General features: G+C 56.1%; 3 protein-coding genes across 4 annotated transcripts in view; 1 reads left to right on the forward strand and 2 right to left on the reverse strand.

The window, feature by feature from the left end:
• The window catches only part of CUX2 (cut like homeobox 2), a 64,090-nt gene extending 60,536 nt beyond the window's left edge, over window positions 1-3,554 (reverse strand). The window contains exon 1 of one of the 2 annotated variants that reach the window (XM_066199557.1): window positions 3,493-3,554. In XM_066199557.1, coding sequence (XP_066055654.1) covers window positions 3,493-3,534 — 42 coding nt within the window. In that variant the 5' untranslated portion in view covers window positions 3,535-3,554. Of the gene's footprint in view, window positions 1-2,676; window positions 3,054-3,492 lie in introns of those variants that run through there. The other variant, XM_066199553.1, reaches the window with a different exon arrangement.
• Window positions 3,555-11,486: 7,932 nt separating this feature from the next.
• On the forward strand, window positions 11,487-15,385 carry MYL2 (myosin light chain 2). The gene is made up of 7 exons (XM_066199587.1): window positions 11,487-11,550; window positions 12,435-12,524; window positions 13,151-13,226; window positions 14,049-14,153; window positions 14,829-14,904; window positions 14,977-15,025; window positions 15,135-15,385. Exons 1-7 carry the CDS (start codon window positions 11,548-11,550, stop codon window positions 15,231-15,233), a joined length of 498 nt encoding a protein of 165 aa, XP_066055684.1. The 5' UTR covers window positions 11,487-11,547; the 3' UTR covers window positions 15,234-15,385.
• A 609-nt stretch (window positions 15,386-15,994) lies between these two features.
• On the reverse strand, window positions 15,995-23,102 carry CCDC63 (coiled-coil domain containing 63). The gene is made up of 11 exons (XM_066200099.1): window positions 23,088-23,102; window positions 22,281-22,435; window positions 21,673-21,862; window positions 20,477-20,596; window positions 19,817-19,998; window positions 19,185-19,366; window positions 18,274-18,482; window positions 17,811-17,885; window positions 17,210-17,381; window positions 16,362-16,553; window positions 15,995-16,170 (listed from the first exon to the last, which is right to left on the reverse strand). Exons 1-11 carry the CDS (start codon window positions 23,100-23,102, stop codon window positions 15,995-15,997), a joined length of 1,668 nt encoding a protein of 555 aa, XP_066056196.1.
• Between the last annotated feature and the right edge of the window lie 964 nt (window positions 23,103-24,066).

Raw genomic sequence — 24,066 nt, forward strand, 5'->3', positions numbered from 1 at the left:
CAGCCGCATTTCCAGCCGCCGCAGCCCTCCACCCCTGAGGACACAGAGCTCCTGGGTGAAGGACAGAAGCCTCACTTGTGTCCCCACCGACAGAGCACAGCCCCGTGAGGAGACAGCAGAGAACCCACCTGAAGAGTTCTGGTCACTGGGAAGCTCCCAGGAGGAGCACGCAGCCATCAGACAACAGCCAAGCCAACCATGAGACAGACATCTGCCGCTCCCCAGCGCTGCCACTGCGCCCAAATTCAGATTAATTGTTCAAACCAGATGATTCTGCAGCCAATGCTCCCCACGCCCCGCTGCACCCGGAGCAGCTGGAGCCACTGGAAAGCACAAACCGCATTCCCAGCCTCACAAGGCTTCTCAGCCAGCCCCAGGCACACGCTGCACTTCCACAAACCCGAAGATTTCAGCTTGGAAAGACAAAAATCCCTCCCAGATGGGGGCACCCAGAGCCTCCTTGGGTTCCCCTCGCTTTCCCTTGGGCACAGTGACCGCAGCCACCATCCCACCCTCCAGCAGGGATGGGGATGGAAGGTGTTGGGTGCTGGAGATGCTGGAGGAAACCGGGATGTCCCACCAGCCTCTCCATAAGAGCCCTACAAGCGCAGAGCACCCGGGGCATTTGCAGAGGTGCAGCTCCTACATTCACAACCCCAGAAGCGCCTCGGCCTCCCCTCAGGTTTATCCTGCTGCTCCACAAGAATGCAGTTAAGTTTATTAGTCCAAGCTCCAGGAATTAAGCTCCAGCCAAGAGGACTGATAGCTTATTTACTGCTGTCGTCTATATAAAGCAGAATTTTGACACATTGTTAAATGATGCACATTTAGATAAGTCAAGCTGTCATATCATTTAATGGATGTCTAAACTCCCTCTGTAGCTGATATGTAAAATTTATGCACTTCAGAATATCATAAGGTTATAATATTTTAATCACATCCACAGTTGTGCTTTTTTTTTGCTTTTTTTTGCTCTTCTCCTTCTCCCCTAAACTTTAAACAGCAAAAACATTTCATCAAACCAGAACCAGGCTCCGAGGCTCTCCACCATCCGGCAGAGCCAACAAAGTTTCTGCCCAACTCCGGCACGCGGAGAGAGCATTTGCATTCCGGGAAATAAAACCCAAGAACATTTTATTTGAGGAGAGAACCAAAGGCTTGGAGCCGCGTAGCCAGAGCTCATCTGCATAATGAGATGTGAAGACATTTATAAAAGATGGCTCTAATCGCTCTCGCTCGCCGTTGTATTTATTACCCCAAATCAGCAGCTCGCAACTCTTGCCCATTTTTTTGCCGTTTTAACGCAGAACGGGTTGGATTAGAGCAGCATCCAGCACACAGAGCATCCCATAAATCCACACAGTACCAACCAGAACGCAATAAACCCCAAGCAAATTAAACCCCCAAAACCCCAGGAAGGTATGAATCCCGCTCTGACTATCACACACAAGAAAGCTGTAAAAAAAAAAAAAAAAATACTGCATTAGTAATGTACACAATAAACCAATCTCATAACGCGGTGAAATACGTCGGGTATTATCTTTGATAGAATTTTATCTCTTCTCATTTCCGCGACTCTCTGCCGTAAAAAGGGCTCAGCGCCGTTTCGATCCCGGCGCTGCCGAGTCGCACATTATCCCTGTGTTTTCCATATGCACACCATTCATCAGGGCGGCTCAAACTCTGCCATTCCCGGCCAGCCCCAGGCCACCGGAGCTGCTCAGACACATCCATTAAAAAGGAAGAGGAAAAAAAAAAAAAAAAGGAAAAAGCTCTTGGAAGAATAATAAATGGATTGCTTGCCTTCCTTTTTTTTTTTTTTTTCTTTTTTTTCTTCCCCCTCTTGTTGTCTTTTTTTTTTTTTTTTTTTTTTTTTCTTAATGGAGGGCATTAGGCCAAGCTGGCACAAGGTCACCTTTCCCAACGTGATCCCGGCGAGGCGGCAGAACTGCTGCCTGGACAGAAGTCAATCCCCACTGCTCCCTCTCCAGCTCCGCACCCAGCTACAGGCACCGGCCAGGCGGAACGGCGGGGAGGGAAGGAAGGAAGGGAGGGAGGAAGGAAGGAAGGAAGGAGAGCCGCCACCTCCCAACCCACCTCTCCCTCCGGCAAAGTTCGCCCCCGACAGACCCACGGCAAAGTAGCTGCCAATATTTATCTTTAAATAAAGGTTCTGCGCGCACCCAGGAAAAGTCATTAGCGCGATTTAGCGAGGAACGCTTTTGTATCCGAAGCGCTTTAGAGCCGTAATCCCTTCCCGGCCACAATGCCAGAACTGAGCAGTCATGGCAAACCCACCGGCCGCGGTACCTGCGGTACTTTTCGGGTCGCGTAGCGCAGATGCAGCACGTAATCTGCTTAAAAGCCAAAATGCATTAAATGCTGGAACTGTTGATCCAGTACCGGAGCCCCATAAATCGCATTTCAATTTGTTTACTCCCCTCCGAAGCACGCTGCATTTTAAACTCCGGAATATCCTACGGGGATAAACCCCTTTAATATCCATGGAAATGCGCGTTTCGGTTGTTGTAGCGGCTCCAGGTTGGGTTTCAACCCATTATGTTGGGAGAGCCATTGTGTTAATTATCCACCTCCTATTTAAGGTGCGTATTTAAGGTCACAAACTGTCAGCAGCCCCTGGCAACCTTCCCCCGCACACGGTAACAAAGGACTTACCGGGAATTTCACAGACCGAGGGTACCACGGTGGGATACGGCGGCCGTGACCTGCCCGGAGCCACAAAGGAGCTGCCGCCCCCCCGCCGCATCCATCCCCGGTCCGAGCAGCACCGCCCGGTACCGCCCGCCTTCCCGGCGCTCAGGGCTGGCCGAGCCCCCGCACCGGCCCCGCACACCGGCCCCGGATAACAATGGGAGGGCGGCGGGGCTCCGGGCAGCCCCGCTCCGCCATCCCCGCATCCATCACCGCAACCGCGCGGCTCTGCCCGCCCCGAGCGCGCCGGGGGATGCGGGGACCGAGCCGCCTCCGCCGCGGGCGGCGCCGGGGACACTTGGCAGCCCGCGGGCACCTGCGGCTCCGCTCGGCGGGCGGGGACCGCCAGAAACTTGGCGGGGCGGCGCGGGGGGCCGCGCTCCCCGCAACTTCATCCCGCGCAACTTCCCTCCCTCCTCTTCCTCCCTTCCCTCCCTCCCGCCGGGGCGGAGCGGCGGCCGCCCCCCGGCCCTGCTGTCACCTCGGGGGCGGCGGGGCGGGGGCCGGGGCTCCATCGCGGCTCCATCGCCGCTAGCGCTGCTCCATGCTCTGCTCCAGGCTCCCGGGCGGGCGGCGCCGAACAAAGAGCGGCGGCGGCGGCGGGGATCAATTTCTGATACCTATCGATGGGGAAGGGCGGGCGGAGGGAGGGGGGCGGGCGCGGGGGGGAGAGGGAGGGAGGGAGGGACGGGGAGAAGCGAGGAGGGGGGGGGGGAGTGATCCGGGCGGCCGCCCCCATCCCTCCCTCCCTCCCTCCCGCCCGCCGCCGCCGCCACCGACCTGGAGCCGGCGGGCATCAAACCGTGTCCGGTATCGACACATCGATCCCACGTCGGCGGCCATCTTGGGGGAGCCCGGTGGCGCGGAGGGGCGCGGAGGGGCGCGGAGGGAGCGGGGGCCGCCCGCCTGGCCGCCCGCCTCCACCGGGGCCGGCCCCGCCGCGCCCCGCCCGCGCCCCGCGGGGAGGAGGGATGGGGCACCCCCCGGGACCACCCGTGTCCCCCCCGGGGCCACCCCCGAGCATCGCCCCCCGCGGCTCCTGGACACCCTTTCCCCGCTCTCAGTCCCGGGAAGGGGCGCGGAATCCCCCCGGGCGATTAATTATTCCCGGCCAAATGAAGGTTTTTAGCTGGGAAAAAAAATCGCCAGCCGGAAGCCGCCGGTTAAACTTTTCCAGGTTTGTTTGGGGATTTTTTTTTTTCCACCTAATCTGACCCTTCCAGCACCTTTGACCTGCTGGGAATGGCTACAGCAAACACGCTCCCAGCGCTCCACAGCCAGAAAACCCCCCAAGTTCACATATACCCCGAATTCGGGATGGTTTTATTTTTAAATTTCTCAGTGGCTCTGAAGAATCCAACCAACTTCAACAGAGGAAGAGAATCCACCCAGCAGCGTCTGGGCACTGACAACAGCTGTCCCAGAAATTCCCTCTCTGCTTCCCCACCAAAAAAAAAAGAGAAACTTCGTGGGTTTTACACACACGTTGCCCCATAGCCTGTTGTACTGGCCACACCAACATCCGTGGGGCTTGGAGAATTAATTAATTCCCAATCCCCTGGGGAAGTGGCACCTCCCAGCAAAGCCGTGCCAGGTTCGTGCTGGAGGGACCCCAGCCCCACTGGCCACGAGTCAATTTTGAGCCGAGAAGAACAGAGCTGCCCCTCGGGTGCACTTTGCAGGCGGGGATTTGCAGACCAAGCAAGTGCAGAGGTTTAATATCCCTGCCAAGGAGCAGGGAACACCCCGGGCTGTCGGCACATCTCTGCTCCTGGAAGAGCCCGGGCACTCCTGCCAGGCTGTGACAACCCCACACCCCAAAATGGGCAACCACTGCCCGCCACCGTCCCATGGAGGGAGTCCTAAAGTGCTTGCAGGGGGTCACAAGGTGCTTTGCCTCCAAAACTGAAGAGACCATGAGGGCAGGATGTTTATCACTGTCCTGGCCCCTTTGTGATACCTGTCCCCTTTGGATCCCTGTGCTCGGAAGGGCTGGAGGGAGATGGGCACCATGGACACCAGCAAAACCAGAAGTGCTCCTGCAGTGGTCGCCTGTAACCCTTCACTGCCCCTAAAACTCTCCTGGCTGCAGCAAATCTTGCAGTGCTGGAGCCTCTCTCTGCACGTGGCTGGGGAGGAAGCAGCCCCTCACTGCCCAGGTACCCACCCTGCTGCTGGTCCCTGCGTTTTGCTCTTGGGATTCCATCAAAAAGCACGGTTTGAGTTCAGAAGACAGGGAAGAAAAGGGACACCCTTCGAACTGCACCCTGCCCTGCAGGTGCTTCTGATTGTCACAGGGACAGGTCTGCTCCTGGGCCAGGAAAATTGTCCTAAAGGGGGAGGCAGACACCCAAAGTGACCTTGGCCTCACACTGCAGCACAACCAGCCAGGAAATGATCCTTTTCTTCTCATCTCTTCCACTCAGAGAAACTCAGAGCCGCTCACAATCCCACAATTGCAAAACGCCTCAGGCAGAAGAACGAGTGAACAGAAAATCAAAGTTCAAAGAAAGATTTGCAGGAGCCGAGGCAGTTTGTGTCAGAGGGAGCTGGGATGCTCCTGCGAGCCCTGCACCAGCATCTTCCCCACCTTCAGAGCTGGCTGGGAAAGGGGCAAATCCTTCCCGGGGCAAATCCTTCCCATGGCAAACACTTCTTGTGGTCTTGCAACAAATGAATTGCCTGGAACTCCAGATGAAAATGCTGAGCTGAACTCCCAACCCTGGTGGCATCAACAGCAAATTCCATGGATGCTCTGAGACCCCAACTGTGAGTGCCAGGGTGCTGCTCCTCCTTGGAGGCACACAGGTCAGAGCCTCCAACTTTGCTCTGGCAACCCAAGCGCTATAAATAGATCCCCTTATCTCCCAAATCATAAAAATCAGGGAGTGGAAACCACTGGGAGTCACTGAGATTTGTAATGAGATTGGGGCTGCTGGTGGTGCCGGGAAGCTGCTTCACCTCTGGCTTAAGGAGGCTGTAATTATCTGGGGGTGGGAGCAGGGGCTGTGCAAGGGGAGATCCCACATGGGAATTCCATACCTCCCTCGGGGTCGCGGGGAGATCTGCTCACAGATGGGTCAGTAAACCCAGGGGGCATGAGTGCTCTTTGCTGGGGGGAGAGCTGGTTCTCTCTATGCCAGCCACAGGGATTGCCCAGCCTGTTGGTGACCAAGGTGCTCCTGGCACCTGCTGTCGGGGACCACCAGGACAGGTCCCAGGCAGGGACCTTCTCCCTGCGCCCACAAAGCTGATCTCAGCTCCGTAAATCACCGCCCTGCTCTGCTGCCCAGGGAACACAGGAGCCTGCTCATAAATCAGGAATAAAACTAACTTGGCATCTTTGGTGAGCAAATTAAATTGTGGGCTTTGGAGGAATGTTTCTGTTTGGCCAAATCATTAATAAATCAATGGGAGCCGTAAGGAAGAGGAGAGGGGCTGCACCCTGTGCCACCTGGAGGGACGGAAAGCTGGGGGGTGGCACAAACCAGCCGTGTCCCCTGTGTCCCCTCAGGTGCTGCCCATGGCCCTGGAGCACCCCGAGGAGAGCAGGGGGACCCAGTGCTGCCATCCCCCCTCCAGAGAGGGCTCACCCGCCCCGGGGAGCGCTGCGAGGCACAGGTTAATAAATCAGTTTGTCTCCAGCCCCGTTTGCTTTGTGCGCCTGACAATAGCCCGTTGTAAATGGCAGCCCCTTGCCTCCTCTCCTGAAAGGCTTTTAATTAAAATATGGAAGGGGCTTTTCTGTGTACTTTAACAAAAAAAAAAAAAAAAAGGGATTTCAGCACACTCCCGTTCCAGGCGTTAATTTATTCCTGCCTTCCTGCCTGTTTGTGATCCACGTAACTCCTTTGTGCAGTGCTCTGGCCCCATTAGGCAGCCGAGGGGCGATGCTGGCAGCAAGAGCTGCTGAGGGTGAACCAGTCTGATGGTGACCCAGTGCTTGTTCCGTCACCTTGTCCCAAGGATGGGCAGAGGGACACCAGGAGCCTCAACGTGGGACACCAGTGCCATCAGAGAAAGCAGGGGTGGCCCTGGGGCTGCCCAAGAGCTCAGGCCCAGCTGCAGCCCTGGGCACATCTCTCGTGGACACCGTGACAGGTGCTGCAGGGGTCTGTCCCCATCCCGTGCAGGGGAAGGCAGCGCAGAGCCTGTCAGCTGTCCCCCAGCAGGTTTGGCCCTGAGGTCCCAGGAGCCCTGGCTGAGGTCCTGCTGCCCTCCCTGTGCCCCCACTGCTGGGGTTTTGTCTCCTCCAGGGCCGTCCCAGGGCTTTTCCCGGCCTCTGCCAGCTCAGGGATGCAGGATTCTCCAGAGCAGTGAGGTACAAGTGAGGTCCCTTCCCACCCAAACCATCCCCTGGTTCTATGACAACACAGAAGCCCATCACCACAGGTGTTGGAGCTTCATGGCCATGGGGCCTCTCCCTGCAGCCCCTCTTCCCTCTGCCTTTGCTCCTGTCCCCATTGCTTCCTTCCCTGCTGCTGCTCTCCCTGCCCTCTCCCTCCATCCCTTCTCCCCCATCCCTTTTCCCAGACCCTTTTCCCAGCCCCTTTTCCCTCATCCCTCTCCTCTCCCCCCGCCCGCCGGGATCGGACAGCGCCCGCTACAACGTCGCCACCTGGCGGCCATATCGGGAGCTGCAGCGCGTCCCCGCGGGCCGGGTCGGGGGACACGGGGGGACACGGGGGGACACGGGGGGACACGGGGGAGCCGCGACCGGTCACGGGGGAGGGACATAAAGGGACAAGGGGAGCACAGGAGCGCAGGGTGAGGCACCTCGGGGGGGGTGACAGCACCTTTTGTGTGCCCGTGGGACATCGCTGAGCTGTGCCCGTCCTCAGCCCCCGCTGCCCCCCGGGCACCCCAGGATGTGCGGGGAGGGTCCTCGGGCCCCTCCACCGACCGCCTTTCTGCCTCGGCTACTTACTGCACGCACGTTTCCCCTACAATTAGCACATGCTCTTTAATTAATTTTCCTCTTTTATTGCTTCGCCCAAATTATCTCAGCCCCGGCGCCGCTGGCGTGCTCACGGCGGATAACGCTGCTATTTATGGCTTTTCCTGTCGATGCTTCGGCTCGGGAGGCCAGGACAGCCGCCTCCCCCCGAGGCCGCGTCCTGTTCTCTGTGCAGGGCACAGCCGCGGGACAGGCCAGAACTCAGGAATTGTCTGTCCTCATCCCCATCCTCAGGCGAGCCACTCCCCGGCTCTGTTTGGCAGCTCTCCCCCAAATTTCTGAGCTGGGCAAATCCTCCTGGCCATAACCACAGTGCTGTAACTTTCCAAGGGAAAACGGAGCTGAATCAGGCAAAGCTGCGGCATCAAATCTGTCCAGAACAAGCTGTTACACGGGGAAACCTCCTGAACACCAAGGGGTGAGTGGTGAAACCCTCTGAAAGCTCCTGAGGATGCTGCCAGCAGAAAGGAGCTGTGGGTGAGTGTGGTGGGCAAGGGAAGGGTGTCCCCAAAACCTGACACCATGGAAACTGAGGCTCAGGGATGTGACAGAGGGCACAGAAACCAGCTGTGGCAGAGAAGATGAATTTCAGCCACCAGCCAGCCCCAGGGCACGTGGATCACCCCAATTCGAGCATCGGGGATGGGTTGACCACCTCTGGCAGCTTCCAACCGCAGCTCCCAGCAGCACAGGAATCTATCTTTCTACCTTTAATATGCTTGCCCCCTTTAAAATAATCATTACCAATAAACAAATATAACAGCCAGTGTATATAAGCATCAAATTAAGTAGCTACATGCATTTGTTATATTTGATATAGCCTTGTTAACTGGAAATTCCCAGGTTTGGAATATGTATTGATTTCAGCAAACATATATTACTTTACTGTAAGTACCCACAGCCATTGTAGTTAATATACAACAGTTTAATTTAAAATGCATTAGTTTAATAAAAATGCATAAAACAGAAGGGAATTGCATTAGCTTCAATAATAAAAAAAAATTCAATTTCATAAATATTATCCAGTGTTAAAATGCATTGATTTCCTGGGAAAATGTATTGGTCAGAGGTAATTTACATTGGTTTGGATGGGAACGTCCCGGAGTGTATACATATGTATTAGTTTAGTCAAATGTGTCTGATCACGGAAGAAAAAAAAATACTGGCTGGAGCAGAGGATATTCATAAGGAACAGGCACGGAGCGGCTTTGGAGCATCCTGGCCCTCTGAGGTGGCTGTGCCCGGGGCTGGCACCCCCGGGTCAGTGCCGTGGATGCTCAGCTCGGGGGTACCGGGATGCTGCCGGGATCCCGGGGACGCGGAGCCCTTATCGGCCCCGGGCCGCGTCTGGCTCCGGCAGAGCACGCGGCCCGCGCAGGGCGGGGGTTAATCAAATCCTTTTGACTCCATTTTTTATCGAGCTCATGAGGGGCTGGCCTATTAATTAGAAAGGCTTTTTCATGTAAAACACAGGCTCTTTTGCAGATAAGAAGGGACGGCGCTTGATTTTGCCACGGCGCAGATCCGTGTGTTATTCCTTGACATCCATTCACAGGCTGCAGCCACTTCCCACAGCTCTTTTGTTCACTGCAGGGCTCCAGAGGCAGGTTTGTGCATACAGACATGTTTAAAGCACTCAGGTTTTCCTGGGGGCCAACAAGCCCCCCAAAAACCGCGGGAGGAGAAGGGTGTGATGTGCCTGGAGGCGCTTCCATCTGCAGGCTGGACCAGGATCCTCAGGGGAGAGCAGGATCCGGCCCGTGCAGCACAGAGGATTTCAGCTGACAGCAAGAAGTGAGCAGTGGAGCAGATGCAACATCTTACAAACCACAGCAGAAACCCTGGCAGCCATCTGCACCCCGTGCCCGTCCTGGATTTCTGGGCCACCCTCAAAGCCCCCGGACACCGTCTCACCCCAACCACAACCTGGGGAGAGACCCAGGTCTGGTTTCTCCCAGGCTGGCCAGGCAAAAATGGTTGTACCTGAAAAAAAAAATAACATTCTGTGAGATCTCCACAGCTGCAGGGTTTCCTCCTGCACCACCAGCCGAGCCCCAGCACGGACACGGAGCCGAGGACGGGGTCAGGCAGTGCCCAGGCGGCGCCGGTGGCTCCGTGGCCACCCAGTCCTGCAAAACCAGCACACATCACTTCCCTGATGCTTATGGATTTTTCCTTAATGCCACGAATTAAGGTAATTGGGCTCGACTGGCCGATGAATCCAGCTGAACTTGGCAGGACGAGGGACCGTCCGTGCCGAGATTGATCCCCCTCACCCCCGGCTGTGCCCGGGGCTGGTCCTGGCCCCAGCTCTGCCCCCGCGGCTTTTTCTCCTGCCTTTTTGCTCACACAGACCCCAAAACACATCCTGAAATCCCTTCCCTGAGCTGCAGCTCCATCCAGACGAGATGGTCATTCCCGGATCAGGAGTTTTTTCTCCTCCACAGGCACTTTTCCCTACACACTTCCCTGCTGCCTCCTGAAATGCTCCCCGTAAATGCCATCCTCGCTGGCTCGGCCGTGGCAGCCGGGCGGCGAGTGCCAGGGATTAAACACGATATTTGTGACCTCCGGGAGAACAAGGGCAGCGTCTGGGCAGAGCCCGGAGTTCCAGAGATCTGGTTTCACAATCCCTTTTGTTCCCAAGCCCTGTCGCAGCCCTCCCCGCTCGCCCACCACCCTCCCCGGCATGCGGAGGGGACAATGCCGGGCAGCGAGGCCGCCAGCCCCCACGGCCACCGGGTCATGGCCATGCCAGGCACCCCAAATCTCGGGGGGCTGATGGGCACCCTTGGGCTGGCAGCACCATTCCCACCCCAGCATGCCCGTGAATCCTCCTCCAGTCTCATCCCGGGCAAGGCGAGATAAAATGAACGGGCTGGAGACAAAAGGGAACCACGGAATAGCCCGGTCCCGGCAGCCACAAATCCTGCTCCACAAGCGCAGCAGACATGGAAGAGGTTTTGTGGGATTGCTGCTGCCTGCCTGCCTGGCCGTGGGTGCCTTGGCTCTTGCCGCAGGAATGCTGAGCCAGAGAGTCCGGGCAGTGTGAGCGTCATCACTGCAGGATGTGTGTCCCCGGGACAGAGCCTGGAATTGGGAGAGTTAAATGTGTGTGTCCCACCGGGACCAGGGCGAGCAAATGTTTGGCTTAAGTGGGTGACAGGTGCCTCAGTGCGGGTGACACATGAGAGAGGAGCTCTTGGTGCCTGCCCGGCCCTGTGGGAGCTCAGCATCCGCCTCCGGCCCCGCCGCAGCGCTCTGGGATGGGGCTGCAGCGGGATGTTCCCCGCCCGGCCACAGGCTGGGTGACCCGGCAGCTTCTCCTGCTCCTGGAGCATCCCAAGGGAGGCGAGCAGCTCCCGGTTTTGCCATGCCAACGCTGCGATGGGGCACCAAGGCTTCCCAAAGACGCCTGGAAGCACGGAGGAAAAACATCCATGTCCCAAGGTTTGGGGGATTCTAGCGCGGGGGGTCCCCTGGGGCCAACCCCTCCCCGCGTGTCCCAGCAGAGGGGACAAGCCCGGCGCCAGCCCGAGTGACAAAGGCAGGTGGGATTGTTCCCGTGCAGTCCCGGGTCAGCATCCCCAGTGTGGGAGCTGGGGCCACCCGGCACTTCGTTAACCTTGAAACCCTCCCGGGCTCACATGTCACGTCAGCCGGTGACAACAACAAGCTGCTATTCCAGATTAGAGAGAGAGGGACAGAGAAAGGCAGAGACAACAGGGTTGGGGGCGGCCAAATTACCTATTACAGCCAAAAGTGGGCATGGGGCTATTTTTAACCCCGAGGGGGGTGTATTTATTGTTCCAGCCGGGGGGAGTGAGGGAGTGGCTCTGGGACACCCCTCACAGTGACACCGGCGGCTGAGAGAAGCCATGGTGAGTACTGAGAGCCCAAAGCTCCAGCAGGGAGAGAGAAAACCCATTCGATTTTTCACCAGAATAGCTTCAGTGGGCAGGGAGCAAAGGAGGCGACAGGGAGTTGAGGGCCAAGGGTCTGGTCTGCCTTGGAAAGGGGGTGAGCAAACTGGGGAGCATCTGGCTGGGTCAGCAGCATCTCACAGGGAACAGAGAGGTGTCGCCCACGCTAGCGGAGCTTTCAAATGAGGACAGATGGTTTTAGGGTCCAAATGCCATTTTTCTCTTTTCCCTTCCTCCACGCAGTGAGAGGAAGGGCCGTTTTGTGCCCCCAAAATCCTCCTCCTTACAGACCCCCATGAGAGGAAACAGCTGCAGTCACAGGCATTGGAATGAGGGATAATGGCCTGGGAGGGACAGTGACGGGCACTTCAGTCCTCTTTGAAACACACATTGACCCATTTCTGGTGGTTTCAAACCTCAGTGCAGGGGGAGGCAGATTTTTAATTAAGCCACATTTTAATATCTGCACAGCAGGGTAAAGAAGCACCGGCCGACCACAACCCTGGTGTGCAACCTCAGCAGTGCTCCCAAAGCCAGGGTTCCAACGGGGATATCTCACCCCAGTGCTGACCCTTTTACCTGCCACTGGGAGAAGTGATTTCATTCCTCATCTTTCCTTGGACCTATTTGGCTAAATTCAACAGGAGCTGAATATTAAGCAGGAATCTTAATGCCCCTCAGTGTCCCAGAGCTGCAGGGAGAAACTACCAAGCCCCCAGGGAAGAGAGCCCCAGCCCAGAGCTCCCACAAAGGAGTCACAGCTAAGAACAGGGCACTTCCATGCTTTTATTTCACCCCTTAAAAAGCCAGCGAGCTAATGGTACATACTTGGACTCCTGCAGGCACCCAAGAAAGCCAAGAAGAGGATTGAAGGTGCTAATTCCAATGTCTTCTCCATGTTCGAGCAGGCCCAGATCCAGGAATTCAAAGAGGTAGGTGGGTTTGGTGGGAAGGACTGAGGGTCCTTGATGCGATGTGACCTTCAGCTCTTGCCTTGGTGGCTCTCAAGTGACAGCTGGTTCACACCAGGAGGCAGCAGGCCCAGTTTTAGGTCGTTTTATTTTAAAAGTGAGAATAACAACTCGGTGACACCCTTAAATCCGGCGTCGCCTCCAAGCTTCCCAGGAGCTCGCATCCCACAGAGGATCCAGCAGCACCCAAGGGAGCTGGAGCACATCTCCCAGCTCGCTCCCACCTGCCTTGCCCCCTGCACAGCAGGCACGTGGTCCGGTGCAGATCCCAGTTCCAGGAATAACTGGCCCCAGCTGGAGGAGCTGATGGCCCAGGCTGGCCTCTCTGCCTGGTGTCATGCTGGGGTGAGAGGGCTTTGGCCAAGGAAAGGGTTTTTCCAGCATTGGGGTTTGAGTTGCCATCACCCCAGGGTGCAGGACTGGGCGGGATTAGGCTGAGTGAGGCCCCCAGAGCCCACCCTTGGAGGGTTCAAAATGCCCTTAATCCCATCAGAGCTGAAGGGAGAAGGAGAAAGGTACTAAAGCCCTTTTGAAGGCTGACAGTTCCCCCTTTCCCTGTGCTCCCTGCCCTGCTCCTGCGCTTCCAGGCATTCACCATCATGGATCAGAACCGGGATGGCTTCATCGACAAGGCGGATCTGAGAGACACCTTTGCTGCCCTTGGTGAGCCCAGCCTCCCCTCCCCAACAGCTTTGCCAACATCAGACCTGTTAACTGAGAAACAAGGGCGAGGTGGGGCATTGAACCAAGCCCCTGTCATTCAATGGATCTCCCACTTCACAAAAACCGTCCTGATCCAAACCCAAGCCTGTCAGCCAGGGAGATCCCTCACGGGTGACCCAGAGCAGCTCCCACAGCAGCTCTGCTTTATCCCGTTGGCACAGGACCCAGCTCCTGGATTACACAACTAAACGCTCCCTGACTTTTCCATGCTTAGAAGCACCTGGCTGTGCCCATCCCACGGCATGCCCACGGGCCGTGTGGGCATTGAGGGGATTTAGGGGATTTGTGGGAGGTTGTGACACTGCCAGCTCGGCTCTGCCATCAGAGGTCAGCATGAATCAGCAATGGAGTTCCAAGGACAACCCAGCCTCGGGGAAAAAAGGATGTAGGCATTCAATCCCATTTGCTTTGGGTGCTGGGGGACAGGGAGAACCCCAGTGCTGGTGGTCTTGACCCAAAACACCTTCCAAGGAGGGCTAAAAGGCAGATCCATGGGGTTGTGAGGGAAGGAAGCAGCACAGCTCAGTCCTTTGCATCCTTCTATTCTGTGATCCTGGAGCCTGAGAAGACAGAGCTGCAGATGATTCTCTCACCTCACTCCTGCTGCCTCCATTCCTTGTCAGAGGTGGCTCCTCAGGGATGTGCTATTTCCCTCCAGCGGGCGAAAACCCCCCAGGGAAGGGCTCTGTGGTGTGTATTTTTAGCCCCCAACAGGCAGAGCAGGACACAGATCCATGACTGACCCATAGCTGCTCTCCCCAGGGCGCCTGAATGTGAAGAACGAGGAGATCGATGAGATGATAAAGGAGGCACCCGGCCCGATCAACTTCACCGTGTTCCTCACCATGTTTGGGGAGAAGCTCAAGGGTGAGAGGGCACCTGGGGACCTGGGAGTGCTCACTGGTGGTCAGTGGCATTCCTATGCCCCGAAACTCCTGTGGATTTGCAACACCAACCATCCCTGGGTCCAGAGATCCAGATCTTATCCCATGTCTCCCCAATCTCTTGGGGGGTATGAGATGGTCTCTGTGCCTCAGTTTCCCCAGCCATTTACAACACCCAAATGGCTGTGCTGCTGCTGTCCCATAGGAGGAGGGGACAGCTCTTGCAGCACCCCTGAGCCTGCTGACACCAACAGAGCCAACAGTGGCCCCCCTGGCTACAGCCAGCCTTTGACCCATCATCCCGTCTGGCTGCAGCCTGAATCACGCACTTAACCCAAGGAATGCAGCCTCCTGCAGACCTCCAAGAGGCTGCAGGGCCCCAAGGGCTGTGCCTGGAGCTCTATAAATACGCTCCAAAGATTAGATAAATGCCGGATGCCGCAGCGGTGGTGACACCGCCTGCTCTGTGCTCACACCCCGACCCTACGGCTGCTCCTCTACATGCCACCAACTTCCCTCAAGTCTCCAGCTTGCAGGGCCAGCATTCCTGCAGGGACCCCCACTTTCCAGTCTGCCCCCCACTTTGCCCCCGAGCCTGGGGGAGGCAGGAGGCTGCAGTTGGCTTCCTACTTAATGGCCATGGCTGTGTCACCCGCAGGTGCCGACCCGGAGGAGACAATCCTGAATGCGTTCAAGGTGTTTGATCCAGAGGGGAAAGGCCTGAAATCTGCCTAGTGAGTGCAGGGAGCGATGGGGGTGTCCCCAGAAGGACCTCCCCAATGCTCACTGTGCTCTCTCGTTTGCAGCATCAAAGAAATGCTGATGACGCAGGGGGAGAGGTTTTCCCAGGAAGAGGTATGATCTCCTTCCCACCCTCTGCCAGCCTCCCTCCATCCCAACAGACCCCAGGCCTGCTCCCAAACCCCTCCCATGCCACCTTTTCTCCCCGGCTCTTCCCTGGCAGATCGATCAGATGTTCGCTGCCTTCCCTCCGGACATGTCTGGCAACCTGGATTACAAGAACCTGGTCCATGTCATTACTCACGGTGAAGAGAAGGACTAGCCCAGGCTCAGGGCTGGGGCTAGCACTGCAAATCACCTCTCTCTAGGTCACACGGGGGTTCCCTTTCCTCTTCCCCTGGAGAGGCATGTGCCTGGGAGTTTGGCACGGGAATGGCATTCACATTAAAGGGCCTTTTGGCAAGAGGAAATCCAGCTGCTGGTGTGAGCAGCGCTTGGGCTTGTGTGCTGTGTCTGTGCCCCACGGGAAGCCTCAAATCCTTCCAGACGCTGCTGGCCCCAGCACCCCAGACCTACTGCACGTCACCCTCATGTGTCCTCGAGTTCTCTGCCTCCCACTCCCACTCCCAGCCCCAAACCGGCCTGTTGCACACTGGGCTGCGCCCATCCCACCTGGTCCCACAGCCCAGGGCCAGCACCGAGCTCAGGTTTGCTGCAGGCAGCAGAGAGTTGTCAGTTTCTGCCAGCTTCTCAGGGAACACCCCATGAGCACACTCACCCCCTGCATCCCACCTGCCAGGCCCTGCCCTCGGGCACGGTGCAGGAGTGGGGCCATGGTCCCTATGTCCAGCTGTGGGGAGTGCATTGGGTTGTGTGACAGGGTTGTCACCCTGTGGTAGAGCAGCTGATCCCACCCTGGCTGCAGGCAGTGTCAGCAGTGGGTGAAGCCATGCCAAAATATCACCTGGTGAGGTTCTGAAGCCCATGAAAGGTGTTGGTCTCCTTCCAGAGAAGGAAGATGGAATGATGTGCAGGATGCAGAGGCTCAAGAATGAAACTGCTTCTTTAATTTGTCCCAGTCCCTTATGGGCTCTTGGTCCTCGGTGGGCTCGGTGTCCCTGATGGGCTCTTGGCCCCTGTTGAGCTCCTTGATGTGAGTCTCCTCCTCCTCTTTGCCAAGCTGGGTGGTCTGCTCAGGTCCTGCTTGTGCCTCTGGATAACGAGCTGACGCAACTGAGCCCGGTCCAGCGGCTCTTCCGCTGCCCCAAGAGAATGGCCATCCCATAATACACAGTTTAACAACCTTTACAGTCCCAGTGGGGCAGGACAGGCTGGAGGGGACGGACTGGGAAGGACATGTGGCAGAGCAGGGGTTGGCCTTGCAGCCACAGGGGGACTGGGGAACAGCTGCTGCCCAACCACGGCCCCTGTCTCCCTTCTCCCTGCTCACCAGTTTCGGGGTCAGTGGTCTCCAGGTCCGGGGGGGGTGGGCAGAGCTTGCTCCTGTCCATGGCCCTGAGGAGACTGGAGGTTCCCTGGAGTGGGCTGATGAAGGTCTGGGAGCGCTGGGCGCGGTCGACAGACATGTAGCGCAGCAAGGACTCCCTCAGCAGGAACTCCTTGATCTTGTTCTCCAGGGGACCTGGGTGGGAAGGAGCAGTGTCCCGCAGTGTCCCTGCACCAGGACTCTGCCCAAACCCACCCCTGGCTGTCTGCAGAGCAGGGGATCCACTGGCTTCCCTCGGGGCAGCCCGACTCCCCAGGGCCAGGGGGCCAAGGCTGGCTCATGGAATCATAAAATCACGGAGTCATTAGTGTTGGAAAAGACCTCCGAAATCACCAAGTCCAACCCCATGCTGAATATCCCCTGCCTGTTAAACCATACCACAAAGTGCCACGTCCACTTTATTTTTGGAACAGGGTGGTGACTCTACCACTTCTCTGGGAAGCTGGTTCCAAAGCTTGACCACTATTTCAGTGAAGAAATTTTTCCTAATATCCAACCTGAACCTCCCCCAGTGCAATTCCCCTTGTCCTCTTGCTGGCTGCCTGGGAGGAGAGGCCAATCCCCATCGGACTTCAACACTCAGAGCCAAGATGAGGGTTTTGGGGTCCACTGGGGTGTTTATACATCCCACTTAGCTCCCAAATTCGCTGGGAATTTGGCACTGCAAATTCACTTTGGGGCACCCATGACTGATGGGACAGGGGGGAAAAAAAAGCACAATTAAAACACAGTGCAAGCAGGTGGTGGACAGGACTTCCCAGGGCACGGGAAGATGGGCAGCCCTGACCTACCAAAAATTGGCACCAAGCTGTCCCCAAGAGGCTTCATTATCTTGGTAGCGTCGCAGTCCATGTCCTCCAAGAGGGTCTGCACACGAGCTTGGATCTGTCCCAGGAGCTTGCTGGTCTCCTCGTATTTGTTCTCATACTTGTCGGCTTCCTTGGTGATCTCTGCTCTTTTTGCCTATCAGCAAAGGTTTTGCCAGGTGTCACACCAGCCCCTCACTGATCCCACCACCCCAGTGCTGCCCAGTTTCAGTCTGGAGACAGAACCACAGGATCCCAGGATGGGTCAGGTTGGAAGGGACCACAATGGGTGGTCGGGCCCAACCTCTACTCAAGCAGGGTCATCTCAGAGCACAGGGCACAGAATTGTGTCCAGACAGTTCTTGAATATCCCAAGCTCCCCATGCTGGACCAGGGCTGGCAGGAGCCCCGCTGTCACCCTCACACCATGCCCTGGGAGCTGCCAAAACCTTTGCAGGGCCTTTTTCTGCCCACACCTCCCCAGCCACTCCCAGAGCAGCGTTTGCAGGACCAGACGCCCTGGGATGAGTGCTGGGACAGGCAGGGATATGCTGCCTTTCCAGAGGGGAATTCTCGGCCACCACACCTCCAGCTCCTTCACCACTTGAGTCCGGGTTGCCTCCGCCTGCTCCCGCTCCGTTGTGATGGCCACCATGTCATCCTGTGGAAACACAAGCAGGTGGAGTGGGTGCTGATGGAATCCTGCCAGGGATTGGGACAGGGCAGGGACACCTCCGGGCCAGGAGGGCAGGGATAACCCCACTTCCCTCTCCAGGCAGCCCCACGCCGCTCGGGGAAGCTCCTGGCTCTCCGGGACACTGCAGTATTTTTGCTGGGTACACGGTGGCAGCATTGAGACACGTTTAGCTCTGAGAACACAGCGGAGTTTCTGGCACAGTTTTGGCAACTCCTCTGCATCCCCCTAATCCTGCCCGGGGGGCTGGAGCCAGGCTCTGGTGCGGGCAGTGATGCCGGACACTTGGGAGAGGACAAACCCACCCTGACCCCAAATCACTACCTGAAAAGGGGAGAAAGAGACAGGAACCGACCTCGATCGCCTGGATCCTCTGACTGAGACCCTCATTCCTGACGTTCAGCCTAATGGCATAGGCAAAGAGGATGAAGAATCTCCGGTCCTTTTCAATGAAATCCTTCAAGAATTCGTTAATGTCTCCGTCCGACAGCTCCAGAAGACGCCTGTAGGCCACTTCATAGCTCTCCTTTTGGCTCAGTTTGGCCCTCTCAGCTGCCTTCAAGGCTGAGAAAGAGACGGAGAGCTGTGGTTGCCCTTTGCAGAGTCTTTCCTGCAGTGCTGTGGGGTTTGGTGCAGTGCTGGGTGAAGAGAGGGAGCAGGGCTGGAGGGGCAGAGGGTGCATCTTTCACCAGGGAGCTAAACAGGGACGTCAAGGGAATGGAGCAAACACCATGGGATCCCCTACCAGGAGGACAGAATGATTAGACTAAATTAGATTAGATTAGATTAGATTAAATTAGATTAGATATCGGGAAGATATTCTTCCCTGTGAGGGTGGTGAGGCTCTAGCACAAGTTGCCCAGAGAAGATGTGGCTGCCCCTGGATCTCAGGAAATGCTCAAAGCCATGCTGGACAGGGCTTGGAGCAGCCTGGGATAGTGGAAGTTGCCCCTGCCCATGGAGGGGATGGAACTGAATGAGTTCTAAGACTCCTTTCCAAGCCAACCCTTTCAGTGGTTCTGTGATAAAAGGAGCCATGGTTGCACACAGGAGCTGCTCCCTGTCCCAAGGGCGCCCCAAGACTCTCAGTCTCAGTCATCACTGTTCAACCCTTTTGCTTGTAGGGTGAAGGTTGAGTGGGGGAGGTTATGGGTAGGGCAGGCATCCTGCCTTTGCGGTGCAATCCTATAAACCACGAGCAGCCCCCTCATCAACTCTGCACACTTCAGGTTTGTGGTCCCACTCACACAAATTCTCCCCTGATACCTTCTCTCTGTTTGGCCCGTTCCTTCAAATGAGAGAGGTCTGCACATTTGGCGAGGAAGAATTTTTTCAGCCTGGTCTCCTGGTGGAAGGCACACTTCCTCTCCAGCAGCCTGATGTTGTACTGGATGGTTTCTCTGTAGCGCACGTCCCGAATGTCCGAGATCCGACCCAGATCCTCCATCCTGCACACAGACAGCAACAATCACACCGTGTGTGTGTGTGTGTACAAGGCTCTGCATTCCTGGCCACTCCCTGTGATGCTGTGCCCATTCCCAGCTCCCATTTGGATGGAGAGGAGTTAGTCTAGAGGGAATTCAGGGCCACTAACACGGCTTTTGGTGGGGTTTTGTACTAAGGCACGACACCCAGCTCAGGTGGGACTCAGAAGAAAGAGAATCCCCCATGGGGCAGTTCATCTCATCCAAAGAAACATCTGGGAGAGATGGAATAAAACACCCTGGAGGTACCAGCCTCCCCACACTGACCAGACACCCAGCCCCTAGCACCCAGATCCAGATGGGAGCAGTGAATCCTCTCTCTGAAGCCTCAGTCAGTCTCTCTGTTTGAATACTCATTGCTGGCTTCACCCATCAGCCCCAAGCTTCACCCAGAGGGCTGACAAGGCCACGTACCACTGCTCGTAGTCCTCTGTGGCTTGCTCAATAGCATCGTTCAGCAATTGGTTCTGCTGAACCAGGCTTCTTTCCAGCTTCCTGTAGGAGTTGTCATAAATGGCTTTCTGGAGCTGCAGGCGCACAGTCTCCTCTCGGAGCTGGTTGTTTCGGGTCATGATGGTGTTGTAACGAACAGTGATCTGGGGAGAGCAAAGCAAAAGGTGTGGAGCTGGTGGGGGAATGGGGGGTTCAGGTTGCTGCTTAAAGACCTTGACCGGGGCAGGGTCAAACACAACCCAAGAGATTTGAAGCTGGCCCTGCATTGTCCTCCTCCCCAAGAGAGGAGAGGCAACAGAAGACCAGGTCAGTCACAACAGAGACCTGGAACTGGCTTTGTCCAAGGCAAGGTGGCTCCAGGCAGCCCAGTTTGATCACAAAGCAGGTGCAGACCTTCAGGCCTCTTGGCACAGCACAAGTGCTGCATTTGGGTCACCAAGCCTGAAGGAACCTTTGAGATATTCTGGGAATGATGAGGCCAGGGGAACAAGCCAGGTGCTTTATGCAGCTTGTGTCAACCAAATGCATTTGCACCACTGTGCTTTGTCCTGAGCAGAAAGGTCCCAGGCCCCCGCGTGACTCCACACGTGTTGTCCAGAAATCTCCAAAATGTTTCCTTACATGATTTAGATTCATCTCCAGGAAGTGGATCTTCTTCTCCAGGTGTTTGTGACTCTTTGCTTTCAACATCCTCCAGGTTGAGTCTCTTTGCTTCACTATCTTTTTTTCCAGCTCTACAACCTGCACACACACAGGGAAAAAAAAACCCAGGAAGTATAATCTTCACCCCTAGATTCTGGGCTCTTGTCAGGACACGGAGCCAAAGAAAATCCCCTCTGTTGACCTGAACTACAGCAACTATAGGAGCAGCTTTAATCCCAAAGGATCCCATCCAGCACACACAGAAACATAAACTGTAACTGGGAGTGGAGGGATTTTTTTGTGTCATGAAGGAAGAGCAGCTGTTTTTGGAGGGAACTCCAGCAGGTGCTGAACACGGCACAGCAGCACTTTGTAGAGTGGAGGAGGCAATGAGGATGGGGCTTCGGTAGAGGTGTTGTGCTGGCCAGGCAGGGATCTGTGCAGTCCTCCCTGGGAATGAAGGGAGGAAAACTTCTGCCAGAAGTGGGGAGCTTCCAGAGGAGATAAATCCATGGAAGAGTGAAGAAGTTGGAGAACAGTGAAGCTGGGGGCAGGTGGGGGAGGGATGACTCAGGCAAGTCAGAGTTATCATCCCTGACAGAAAGCAAACCCTGTTGGGAAAGCTCTGCAGCACCTCCAGCAGTGGCAAACTATCCGAGCATGTTCCCTGGCGTCCACCTTGGGCAGCTGGCTCTGAGGACAAGGCTGAAGGGAACTGTCCCTTCCACAGCCCGCATTCCCCTCGGCTTCCCACCCCACTCCTGCCCAAATCCAACCAGGATGTCCTCAGGAGAAAGGATGGGTCATCCCTCAGATGCTGCTGTTCCTGTATTTGCCGCATCTCAGACAGCACTGTTCCAGTTTTGCTTCTTTTTTAGGAGAACAAAAAAAAACACCTGAAGGGAGGAGAGGGATATTTGTGGCCCCAGGCTGGTGTGTGCCATCACACAGGGGTGTGGTGGGACAAGGTTGAGAGTCCAACCTCACTTTTCCCACTTTTCCAGTCAGTGCTGCTGACTTGAATGGAAGCCTGGTTCTATCCATTTGTCATTGCCATGTGTCACTTGCCAAAGCCTGGATTAAAGGAGTTGTACACTGAGGAGTTTCAGCCACAGGTCTCACTCTGTGTCTCTGTCCTGCTGTGCTCAGGCAGGGAACAGTCCAGGTGCTCTCACCTGCTTGACCAGGTCAGATAACAGGGCTTTTCTTTCTTTGATCAGGGCATCATTCTGCATTCTGGTCTGCAAAAGGCACTGGAGCTTCGTACGCCTTCTGTTTTCCAGCACCACATGACTCGGGGAATAGATCTGGCTCAGCATTAATGTCACATGTCTGTGTTCTTGCTTCAGATCATCTATTGCTTTTCTGTAAAAATGGAACAACAAATGACATTTAGCACATCCCATCTGCCAGGGCAGGTCCTTACCCCTCCCCTTCTCTGCACTGAGGCCCCCAGGTGTCTTTATAAAAAAGAGGGAGCAACCTTTTTACATGGGCAGATGTGATAGGACAAGTGGGAATGGTCCTAAACTGAAAGAAGAGAGATTGAGATCAGATGTTAGGACGAAATTCTTTACTCAGAAGTGGGGAGGCCCTGGCACAGGGTGCCCAGAGAAGCTGTGGCTGCCCGTGGATCCCTGGAAGTGTCCAAGGCCAGGCTGGACGGGGCTTGGAGCAACCTGGGGTGGTGGAAGTTGTTCCTGCCTGTGGGATTCTGTAAATCTGTGATTTGGGCATGGAGGAACTTCCCAAGCTCCAGGCAGCCAAGCAGAGCTGTACTCACTCCTGGGCCTGCATTTTCCGCCAGATATTGGCATCGTAGGATCTCCTCTTGTACGCTTCATGGTGAAAGTGCGTCTGCAGCTGCCTGATGTCCATCCTAGCCCTTCTTTCCTTCTCTTCTGCAGAGAGATCCGGGTCCGCTGAGGGTTCTCTCCTCTGCCACAGACAAGGGAGGGTTTGGTCACTTGAGCAAACACAGCCAGCAGTGGCAGCAGGTGAGTGGCAGCACCAGCTCCAGCTCTTCCCTGGCACCTGGGATATCCATCACCACCCAAAACACGCAGTGCTGGCTGAGCTGGAGCCAGCACCTCATTTCCAGGACAGGGAGAGACCTCCACCAGTGAAGAGGGCGGGTGACAGCATGTTGTCACCTCTTTTATCACCCCAGCACAACAGCGAGGACCACGAGAGTCAGAAGCAGAGCCACTGGTGCTGAGGACAGGGATGAGCCCAGCTGGCTGCCCAGGAGTGGAGCAGGAGTGCTCCTGTCCCCATCCATCAGAAGGTGACTTTTAGCTGAGAAACTGCCCAGCAGGCAAGCACTGAAGGCAGCTAGACCCACCACTACCTGTGTCCTCGGCTGACTCAAACTCCCCAACTCTGCCTCTCCCAACACCCAAATCTCAGTCCAGGGCCTCATTCCTGGCACAGGAGGGCAGCAGAAGCAGCCCCACTGCTACCCAGCACCTTGCAGGCAGGAGCAAACCTGGCTCCCACTGCTGGATGTGTATTTCCACGGGTAAGATCCCCACAGCAGACCCTCCACAGTCCCTGTGAAGTTCAGTTTTAGTTTGTCCTTCTTTTTTACCTTCATTTTCTCCATCTAGCTCTGCCAGTTGCTCTGTAGACGCCTCGGGAAGGGAACAAGTGAAACGCTCCAGGTACAGGATTCCTTTCCAAGGGAAGAAATGAGACAGGAGTAATGTGGCGGTTGTGTCCTCCTGCCCATTCCTCAGCACCCGCTCGCGTGTTTGGCACATGAGGAAACCATCGCAGATGGCTGCAAGAGGAATAAAAGGAGAGAGCATTTCTGGTGATGTCATCGTGAAATTATCGAGTTTTATAAGTAGGGGAAGAACAGATGGTTTGAGCTATTCCACCCCGTGCACTACCTGGGTTTCCATAGAAATCCAGCGAGGCCAGTCCCCCCAACCCTGTGCCAGTGGGCAGAATCCCTGTAGAACACCTGGATTCAGCCCCCCTGTCCCACTGATGCCAGGAGGGCACTAGAGTGGACCCTGCATCCCTTACCCCCAGAGCTGGTCCTCAGCAGCCACACTGCAGTCCCTTGGGGTCCCCCTGTGTCCCCTGACACTGCTCGGCCCCACACAGGGCACCTCTCTCAGCCAGGAGATAGGACCACGGTGGCAGACAGGTATTCCCAAAGATCCACCCCTGTTTCCAGCTGGAAAGCTCAGGAGAGGGGTGAACCTAGAAGACAACTGGTCTCAGTCCCATCCTGCACTGCCCCAGGTTCCGTGGAACAATCGCAGGCCTGGTTGCATGGCAGCATCACCACAATGGAGTGAGGATGGTGTTCCGTGGATCATCAAAATGGATCAAGCAAGGAGTTTCTGGGACCCCAAATTACACAGATCGACGGGGTTTCCATGCCCCAAAACCAGCCCTGAAGCACATCCAACACCTCCCTGACTGCGTGTCCACAGCCAAGAGAAACCCTCATTTGGAACTGACCCATAACCAGACACTCAAAGCCTTTTGCTCCAACAGGAGCAGTCAGAGGTTCAGCATCCCCAACAGTGCTTCAGGATAAGGGCTGCTGATCC

Source organism: Chamaea fasciata, unplaced genomic scaffold (genome assembly GCF_029207755.1).
Source record: "Chamaea fasciata isolate MVZ Bird 193981 ecotype frontalis unplaced genomic scaffold, bChaFas1.0.hap1 SCAF_18, whole genome shotgun sequence".
Lineage (NCBI taxonomy): Eukaryota > Metazoa > Chordata > Aves > Passeriformes > Sylviidae > Chamaea > Chamaea fasciata.

Coding starts and splice junctions, on each gene's coding strand:
- MYL2 (XM_066199587.1), top strand. Junction 14,154..14,828: donor GTTTGGGGAGAAGCTCAAGG/GTGAGAGGGCAC, acceptor TGTCACCCGCAG/GTGCCGACCCGGAGGAGACA. Junction 15,026..15,134: donor AGAGGTTTTCCCAGGAAGAG/GTATGATCTCCT, acceptor CTTCCCTGGCAG/ATCGATCAGATGTTCGCTGC.
- CCDC63 (XM_066200099.1), bottom strand. Junction 19,367..19,816: donor ACAGAGGACTACGAGCAGTG/GTACGTGGCCTT, acceptor GTCTGTGTGCAG/GATGGAGGATCTGGGTCGGA. Junction 16,171..16,361: donor GACCACTGACCCCGAAACTG/GTGAGCAGGGAG, acceptor CTCTTGGGGCAG/CGGAAGAGCCGCTGGACCGG.